Source organism: Cajanus cajan, chromosome 8, assembly GCF_000230855.2.
Source record: "Cajanus cajan strain Asha chromosome 8, NIPB_CcT2T_4, whole genome shotgun sequence".
Lineage (NCBI taxonomy): Eukaryota > Viridiplantae > Streptophyta > Magnoliopsida > Fabales > Fabaceae > Cajanus > Cajanus cajan.
Window position 1 is genome coordinate 56,271,239 of NC_138524.1, and position 9,969 is coordinate 56,281,207.

At 44.1% G+C, this 9,969-nt stretch overlaps 1 protein-coding gene across 1 annotated transcript; it reads left to right on the forward strand.

Moving 5' to 3' along the window:
- The first annotated feature begins 260 nt into the window (after nucleotides 1–260).
- LOC145950576 (uncharacterized) lies at nucleotides 261–3,494 on the forward strand. The gene has a single exon (XM_083061678.1). It carries the CDS (start codon nucleotides 261–263, stop codon nucleotides 3,492–3,494), a length of 3,234 nt encoding a protein of 1,077 aa, XP_082917804.1.
- The last annotated feature ends 6,475 nt before the right edge of the window (nucleotides 3,495–9,969 follow it).

A 9,969-nucleotide genomic window follows, 5' to 3' on the forward strand; every position in this document is an offset into this window, starting at 1 on the left:
GATCCATCACCGACTTTGACGTCTTTAGTCGGCTGTTCATGGCTGAATTTGCTGCTAATAAGAAGAAGCCACCGATAACGTCAGATTTATTTGACCTTAAGCAGCAAAGGGAGGAGTCATTGAAGGATTTTCTGCAGAGATTCAATGAGGTGGCTCTAAAGGTAGCATCGTTGGATGAGAGAATGGCGGTCATCGCCTTCTAGAAGGGTTTGCGGTCCGGAGCCTTCGACATTGCGCTCGAAAGAGCTAACTGTCAAACAATGTCGGAGGTAAGGGCTTTCGCCTTAAGTCACATTAAGACGGAAGAAAATCAGATCATTAAGAGGGCAGCGGAGAACCGAGAAGCAGCAGGTAGCAATAAGGAGAGTAACAAACATCTCCGGCCACGGTCGGATTGGAGTAAGCGACGCGACCAGTATAACCTGAAGGAGAGTAATTATCGACAGGCTGATCGCTCTGGTCGGTCAAGGGGCGAGTGGCCTCGTAGCAAGGAGGAGGAGAAGTATACGCCACTCAATGTTTCCAGGCGTCACATCCTACATGACGTCAACAGTGCGTCATTATTCGAGTTCCCAAAGGCGACAGACCGCCAGTTGGGACCTCACAAAACCGATTGGTGTGAGTTTCATCGGACTCATGGACACAAGACGGAGAATTGTTTCGTTCTCGGGAGGCAGATCGAGCGCCTTATCAAGGAAGGTCGATTGAAAGAGTTTATTGCGGGAAAGCAGGGAGAGAGCTCGTCCGACAGGCGACGTAGGCAGGAAGGAGAAGAAACCAGGAGAAGGAGGCGCGAAGGGAGGTCTCCACCGAGAGACCCCCCGCAACAATCTGCTGAGGCGCATCAACAGGCTATCCATGGAGATTTCAACACCATAGCAGGGGGATTTGCAGGAGGAGGGCCGACTTCGGCGTCCCGAAAGAGATACTCTCGGTTAGTACTATCGGTTGCGGAGTGGACGAGACCTACTCGGTCTGATATCACGTTCTCGGATGCCGATTTCAAAGGTGTGTCACCACACGAGGATGACCCGATAGTCGTCTCGGCGGTAGTCATGGGTTACAATGTGAAGCGTGTACTGGTGGACCAGGGTAGCTCGGCAGATATACTTTTTTGGGAAGCTTTTGTTGGTATGAAAATTCCGACGGATCGCCTTATGCCATACGCAGGTACGTTAGTTGGTTTTGCAGGTGACCAGGTAACAACTAGAGGATATGCCGATTTGGAGACAACTTTCGGCCATGGAGAGAACTTGAAGACTGTCAGTGTCCGATACCTGGTGATGAACGCCCAATCATCCTATAGCATACTAGTTGGCCGACCGACACTAAACAAGTTGGGAGCGGTCGTCTCCACACCTCACCTAAAGCTGAAGTACCCTTTACCCAACGGAAAGGTGGGTGTCGTCTGTGTTGATCAAGACGTGGCGAGGAAATGTTATGAAGACAGCCTGAGGGCGAGACGACACCTATATGTGACACAGGTAGATCGGGGTATTCAGTCAATCGAGTTAGATCTGAGAATAAGTCACTTCGATACCCGACCAGCCCCAGCCGAAGATGTAAAGGAGGTTACCTTGACCGAGGGGAAATCCGTCAAGATTGGTGTATCTCTGAGCAAGGAAGATGAGGAAGGTCTGGTGGAGGTGCTGAAGAACAACATATCAGCTTTTGCATGGAGCGCCGGGGACATGCCAGGCATTGATCCTGACTTCCTATGTCATCATCTCATGGTCGACCCCAAGGCGAAGCCCGTGATCCAGAAAAGGCGAAAGTTTGGAGAAGACAAGAGGAAGGCTATAGTAGACGAGACCAAGAAACTGATGGCAGCCGGTCACATTCGGGAAATCCAATACCCGACCTGGCTGGCGAACGTAGTAATGGTACGAAAGAGTAATGGAACCTGGAGGATGTGCACGGACTTTACCGATCTGAACAAGGCTTGCCCGAAAGACTCATATCCACTGCCCAACATAGATTCCCTGGTCGACAATGCCTCAAGCTATGGATTGTTAAGCTTTATGGACGCTTACTCGGGTTACAATCAAATTAGAATGCATCCTATGGATGAGGACAAAACGGCCTTCATTGTCGATCAAGCTATTTGCTGTTACAGGGTCATGCCTTTCGGTTTGAAGAACGCAGGAGCAACGTACCAGAGGCTCATGGACAGGATCCTGGCAAAGCAGCTTGGAAGAAACGTTGAGGCATACGTGGATGACATGGTGATCAAATCGGACAGCTTGTCTCGGCATTACGCCGGCTTGCAAGAGACATTCGACACATTGGCACACTACCGACTCAAATTGAACCCTGCGAAGTGCTCCTTCGGCGTCCAAGCAGGAAAATTCCTCGGTTTCCTGTTAACTCATCGTGGCATTGAAGCAAACCCAGATAAGTGCTCTGCCATAATCAACATAAGAAGTCCCGTGACGGTAAAGGAGGTCCAGCAGTTGACGGGGAGGATGGCCTCCCTCTCTCGGTTTCTTTCAAAGGCAGCGGACAAGTCGCTCCCCTTGTTCCAATGCTTGAGAAAGAACGACAAGTTTACGTGGACAGAAGAATGTGAGACGGCGTTCAGTGAACTCAAGCAAGCTCTCACCTCACCACCGATACTTTCTAAACCTCAAGCCGATGTCCCACTGCTGATGTATATGTCGGCGTCCGATAGCGCCATCAGCACGGTGTTGGTACAGGAAAGAGGTAACTCCCAACTGCCTGTTTATTTTGTTAGCAGGGTGTTACAAGGAGCAGAGGTTCGTTATCAGAAGATTGAGAAATTGGCCCTTGCAATACTTGTTACCGCGCGGAAGCTGAGACATTACTTCCAAAGTTATGAGGTGGTAGTGCGAACAGATCATCCGATTAGCCAGGTGTTACAGAAGCCCGACCTAGCAGGAAGAATGATGAAGTGGTCGGTGGAACTTTCAGAGTACTCCATCAAGTACGAACCGAGAGGAGCAATTAAAGCCCAAACGTTAGCAGACTTCGTGATGGAATTATCGTCCCCGGCGAAGGAAGGCGGTATAGAAGAGACAGAGTGGATCTTATCTGTTGACAGAGCCTCGAACCTTGGAGGAAGCGGAGCGGGAATTGTCTTGGAAGGGCCGGGAGGAATCTTGTTGGAACAATCGTTGCGATTCGAGTTCCGAGCAAGCAATAACCAGGCCGAGTACGAGGCATTGTTGGTCGGCATGACATTGGCAAAAGAGATGGGGGCGACTAGCTTATCAGCACGAAGTGACTCCCAACTGGTCACAGGGCAGGTAGCCGGCACCTTCCAGGCGAAGGACCCTCAGCTGGCAAAGTACCTAGAAAAGGTTAAAGCCTTATCGGAAAATTTCCGAGACTTCACACTTAATCATGTGCCGCGAGAGCAGAATTCAAGGGCCGACTTGCTCTCCAAACTTGCAAGCACAAAGAAGCCGGGAGCCACTCGGTTGTTGAGCTTAGGAGAATTGGAAGCTTTAAGAGTTTTGATGATCACAACATGAGAGGAACAAATTGGAGATCACAAGTGTACAACAACAACATTGGACACAAAAACAAAGTCAAGGAAGAGTCAAGAAAAATGTGTTGGAGAATGGCTATGTAATAGAACTTAGGAGATGAATTTTTATATTTGTGTATACTTGTATGTGTGCTTTGTGCATTGAGCAAAACTTGTCTAAAATCAAGTAGGGAGTAGATGATGATGAGTTGAGAACATTGGAAAATTATTTTGAGTCTTAAAATGAAGTTTTAAGAACTGACTCAAAATAATCGATTATTGTTAAATATAATCGATTATTTCAGCAAATGGGCTAAGTGGAATGCCTTGCTGTAATAATCGATTATCTGCCAAAATAATCGATTATTCCTGGAACAACTCTCTGGAATAATCGATTATCCAGCTAAATAATCGATTAAATTGTTCTTGGTTGATTTCCAGAAATCTGAAGAACAAAATAATCGATTATTCTTTAAAATAATCGATTATCTGGGTTTGAACTTTTATAAATAGACTTGAACTATTTTGAAACTTCATAACTTCGAGTGAGAACTGATAATCAACTTCTAAAAATGTTTTAGAGAGTCTGTGTGACATCTTGGAGAGGTTTCTTTGTGAAAATCCAAGAAGAAAAACATTTGTGAAAGATCTTGTGAAAATCATCATCATCATCATATCCTTGAAAGAGAAAGACAAAGAATTGTTCAAGAATTCCAGGTGAATTCGTTTCATGTTTGTTTCTTTGTGAATCTTTGTGGAAAATCTTGAGAAGAGTTTCTCAAGTGATTAAGGTTCTTGTAGTGGGATCTACAAGGGGTGCTTTCTTGGGGTCAAGAAAGTGATTATCTTTTAGTAGTGAAGTATATGCATGTGTGTTTGCTTGTAAACCTTCTTGCTTAAAGATAGTGGAAAAATCTTAATCAGGTGGTGATTAAGGACTGGATGTAGGTCACATGTGGAGTGGCTGAACCAGTATAAAAGACTTGTGCAATCTTCTTCAACCTTATCTCTTGTTTTGCAATTTCTTGGTTGAGCTTTAAGGAAGATAAAATTTGATTAGCAAGTGTATGTAATTCTTGATGGTTTAAATCTGTAATTGATCATTATTAGTGAACCTCATAATGTTGTAATCAAGTTAGTGTATTGCATTCATATTATCATAACAAGTCTTGAGAAGTGCTTCATTTGAAAATTCTGACTTAGAAAAGTTTTATTTGAAATAAAGATCCAAGTACTCTGATAATTTTTAAAGGGTCATTGAATTCAATTCACCCCCCTCTTGAATTGTGCCATTCTTTTCTATCATCGGTCATTAATTCAAGAGACGCTAGCACAACCAAGTATCAACGAGGCGCGAGGGAATGTCCAATTCATCCAAGAAGAGCTTAATTCGTGGATGGGACCGTACATCGCATATCTAACTCGGGGAGAGCTACCGAAAGACAAGAGGGAGGCGTCATTGGTTCGAAAGGAGTCGGCCAGGTTCGTAGTCATCAACGAACGACTATACCGAAGAGGCTTCAGCTCTCCTCTCCTGAGGTGTTTGACCATGCCACAAGCGAAGAGAGTGATGGATGAGATACATAGCGGAATGTGTGGGAGCCACATTGGAGGCCGAGCATTAGTATATAAAGTTGCCCGAGCGGGATATTTCTGGCCATCTCTAAGGAACGATTGCGTCAACTGGGTTCAAAAATGCGATGGATGCCAAAGACATGCAACCCTACACCATTCTCCGGCTGAGCGACTACACTCAATCCTGTCCCCTTGGCCTTTCCACAAGTGGGGGATTGATATACTCGGTCCATTCCCGATTGCTGTGAGACAACTGAAATTCTTGATAGTGGCGGTAGACTACTTTAGCAAATGGATCGAGGCAGAACCGGTGGCAAACATCTCGGCAGAAAAGGTGAGAGTTTTCCTTTGGAAAAACGTGGTGTGTAGATATGGAGTCCCACAAATGCTCGTTTCCGATAACGGGACCCAGTTCGCAAGTGCGAGAGTTCGTGATTTTTGTAAAGAAGTCAGAATCCGAATGGCGTTCACGTCTGTCGAACACCCACAGTCTAACGGCCAGGCAGAGTCGACAAACAAGGTAATCCTCTCGGGCATAAAGAAGCGCGTTCAAGAATCAGGTGCTTCATGGGTAGAAGAGCTTCCCCGAGTGCTATGGTCGTACCACACAACTGTTCATTCAACGACCCAAGACACTCCTTTTAATCTGGTATACGGAACCGACGCCATGATCCCGATTGAAATTGCAGAACCGTCAGTACGCACTACAGCTTTTTCTGAAGAAGAATCTGACCAGGGTAGACGAGTTGATCTAGACTTAATTGAAGAAACAAGAGAAAGAGCGCGAATAAACCAAGTAGCAGCTCAGAGAAGAGCGGCTTTCAAGTACAACACAAAGGTAAACCCGAGAGATTTTATTGTCGGTGATCTAGTTTTGAGGCGCGCTCAACTTACACAGATGAAGAACAAATTATCGCCTAAATGAGTTGGTCCTTACAAGATTGATGATGTAGTCGGCAAAGGGGCTTATCGACTTCGAACATTGGATGGAGGCATGATACCGAGAACGTGGAATGCTACAAACTTGCGCTTCTATTATAGTTAGACTCTTTTCCTTTTCTTTTTGTATTAGGTGCACTCTTTTCCTAACTCAGTATTTTTCCCCATAAAAATATGAGGGGTTTTTGCTGAGAAGGTTTTTAACGAGGCACCACCCCTTTCAATTATAATAAATGTCGTCTGATTACTTTACTACCATAACACCCTTCTCTCTACATTGAAGAACTCGTGATTGTCGGCAAAAGTTCGGCTGGGCGAGTATAAATAACTCGTTTTATGATGAAACTCGTCACTGATCGGTTAAGTTCCGACTTGGCGAGAATAAATAATTTGAAGAACTCGTGATTGTCGGCAACAGTCCGGCTGGGCGAGTATAAACAACTCGATTTGTGATGAAACTCGTGATTGTCGGCAAAAGTCCGGCTGGGCGAGTATAAATAACTCGTTTTATGATGAAACTCGTCACTAATCGGTTAAGTTCCGACTTGGCGAGAATAAATAATTTGAAGAACTCGTGATTGTCGGCAAAAGTCCGGCTGGGCGAGTATAAATAACTCGTTTTATGATGAAACTCGTCACTAATCGGTTAAGTTCCGACTTGGCGAGAATAAATAATTTGAAGAACTCGTGATTGTCGGCAACAGTCCGGCTGGGCGAGTATAAACAACTCGATTTGTGATGAAACTCGTGATTGTCGGCAAAAGTCCGGCCGAGTATAAATAACTCAATTGAAAAACTTGGAATCTCAGATCGGATTCTGGCCGCTTACCTTGACGAATTTGGTTCTACAGTCGGATCTTAACCGACTGCGTGCTTCTGAACAGTGTTAGACCAATTACTATGAATTTTGTAATTCTATTCAGCGACAGCAACATGTCAGTGCTTAATTGTAGGTTCAAATTACCACTGTGAGAGCTAAGCAGCTGATTCTCGAGACACAACTTCAGCTTTTGTAGCAAGTAACTGAGGATAAAACAGATGGACGCAGTCACAAACTAATTTGAAAACATTGATCAACCATCAACTGAAAGTCATTTGCTTCCGCATGTTTAAGCAGCGCCATCCCCTAACATAAGAGGACTATGATAACATATAGGATATTTTATGTAATTTTTCTAATTGGAGTTCCATTTAAGATTTACTTAACGAATGTTGTCAACTTTGTCCTAATCGGAATTTATACGATTAGGTCGAGAAATTCCACTCTTTAACTTAGAAAATTTTCGGCGGATCGGTGATAAAACACACTTTTAAATTGGGAAATCTTAAATGTTACCTAGTAGGTACTCGGCGTACGACCGACCAGCTACGTTGAAAACATGACTTTTAACTTAGAAAAATTCTTCATCTTTTCAACCGACTCTGTGCTCAAGTCGCGTTTTAACTTTTAACCATCTCCGTACTCGGCATTTTGACGAGTACATTCATTGGTTTCAACTTGGACGGATATTAGTGCTTTTTACTCGCCAGTTTGGCGAGTACATTCATTAGTTTCACTTGGGAAAGTTATTTCTACTCGGGATTTGGGTGAGTAGATTCGTGGATGTCCAGTTTTAACTTGTTAAAATTTTTGGTCTTTTCCTAGCCGGATTTTGGGCGATTCGGTGAGAAGTTTAACTTTTAACTTGTTAAAATTTTTAGTCTTTTCCTAGTCGGTATTTGGACGACTAGATGGTTTCAAATGTGCTCCAAACTTGGTGAAAAATTTGGAGTTACTAGTCGGTATTTGAACGACTAGATATGGTCGGTATTTGGACGACTATATATATTTTCATATATGCTTTAAATTTAATTAAATTTTTGGCATTACTAGTCGATATTCGAATGACTAAATATTCTCAAATGTGATTCGAATTAAATTTTGGTGTTACTAGTCGGTATGGGGACGGCTAAACGGTTTCATATTCTTGTCAAATAAATAAATTGTTGGTGTTACCTAATCGGTATTTGAATGACTAGAGAATGTTTCATATTTGATTCAAGCTTAGTTAATCTCTGGGCATGTTAACTATTCGGCATTTGGACGACTAGTTATTAACACTTGGCACGACTAGAATGAGGATCCAACTTAGGAAAAATCTTGCCACTTGTACTAGTCGGATTCTGACCGAATATATTAGACAAGGTTAAATTAACTTAGAAGAATTTTCGTCATTATATAAGTCGGAGTTTAACCGAATATTTCAAGGTTTCCTTAACTTAGAAGAATATTCGTCATTATGTAAATTGGATTTCGACCGACTAGTACATTGAGAACTTAACTTTTTTAAAATCTTTCATAATATCAGAGTTGAACGATTTACGATTTCAAAATTCCTGATTAACTTAGAAAATTTCTCCATTTTCTTAAAAACTCAAATTTGCCAAATTAAGTTTCCTAGTCGGTATGTAGGCGATTAAGTGCATTGCCACATTCGCATTATCAAATGGGAAGTACAGAAAAGTAGTTAATGCAACAAGACATATGAGCAACGAAAAAGAAGCTAATTCTTGAAATATGGGAGTCAAACAGTTACACGCTCTTGATAGAGAAAATTAAAAACAAAGAAAATGCGAAGAATGAGAAGGTTGGAAAGCTCAGTCATCCTCGGGGGGATCCACAAGTTGCCCATCTATAATCTCTTTAAAGTAGCCAATGCCCTCAAGGTCGACATTGGCGTGCAAGAACTTGACTTGGGCCGCAGCAGCATCAAAGCCTTGCATGAATTTTTTCAATGAGTCCATCTTGACAGCATGAAGCTCAGCTTGCAGCTTCTCAACTTCCGCCTTCGTCGCGGCCGCATCGTTCTCCAAGATTTGAATTGCCTTGACGCCTTCGTCTCGCGCCCGGCGAGCCTCCTCGAGGTCCTTTTCCATCGTTGATCTCTCGGCCGCCCAGGCCTTTCGGTCGTCCTCGAAGGCATGTCGGCCCTCTAGCAATTTATCACGCTCGGCGGCGACCCATTTCAAATCAGCCTTACCTTTGCTGACACTCTCCTCAAGGGTATCGATCTTTTTCCCTTGCAACTTGATCTCCCTCACCATCCCACGGATTTTGTCCTCGTTAATGAGAGACAAGGCCGAGAGACAATTTGTTAGAGACTCTACCCCCTTGGCAATGGAGAAGGCACTCATCTTTTCCAAGTCGTCCTTGTCCCCTTCGAGCAGGTCCGTCTGGCGGATGTGAGAGGAATGGTTGAACTTTTCGTCCCAGAACGACGGGACCCTCCCCTGCTCGTTACCGTGATCCACTGGCTCCCAATTCTCACCTATGCACATGCTTATGGTCCGTTCAGCCGATTGAACCTCTAGGTCTTTCTCAGTCTCATCGCCCCCGATCTCGGTCTCCAAGTTCACAAGGGGAATAGGCTCCTCGGTCTCCAGGCGACGCTTTTTTGAGCTCTCGCCGACCACATCCTTCGGTAGAGAACTACCAACATCTCTCGCCTTATTTCCGACTTCCGTAGCCCCTGCCTCCTTTGAAGCCTCCTGCAACTTCCACAACTTCCTCAATTCCCGATTGCTCATGCTGGCCATATTCGCTGCATTGATCACAATAGAAATGTTAGAAAAGAGTAAGCAATGAAAAGTAGACAATTCATAAGGTGGTCGGCGAGGGACCGAATACCTATATACATTTTCAGTTCATTAGGCCTATTTTCTAAGTCGAAGAGTTTGATAATGCTGAAAATGGTTTGGAGACCCTCGATTTTTTTGATTTCCTCTTGATCTATCTCGGAAAATGTCTCGGCTGGGAGCCCACTATAGGTCACTGTTCGTTGACTCCAATATAAGGGGTATCCCTCTAGGACGCTCTCATTACCCGGCGTACAACGAATTCGGAAATAAGACCTTTTAAAGTCCTTATAAGACGATTGAAACAATGTTAGGAGTCCCCGACCGGTGACCCCATGGACCGAGACCCA

Coding starts and splice junctions, on each gene's coding strand:
- LOC145950576 (XM_083061678.1), top strand. CDS start 261: ATGTCGGAGGTAAGGGCTTTCGCCTTAAGTCACATTAAGACGGAAGAA.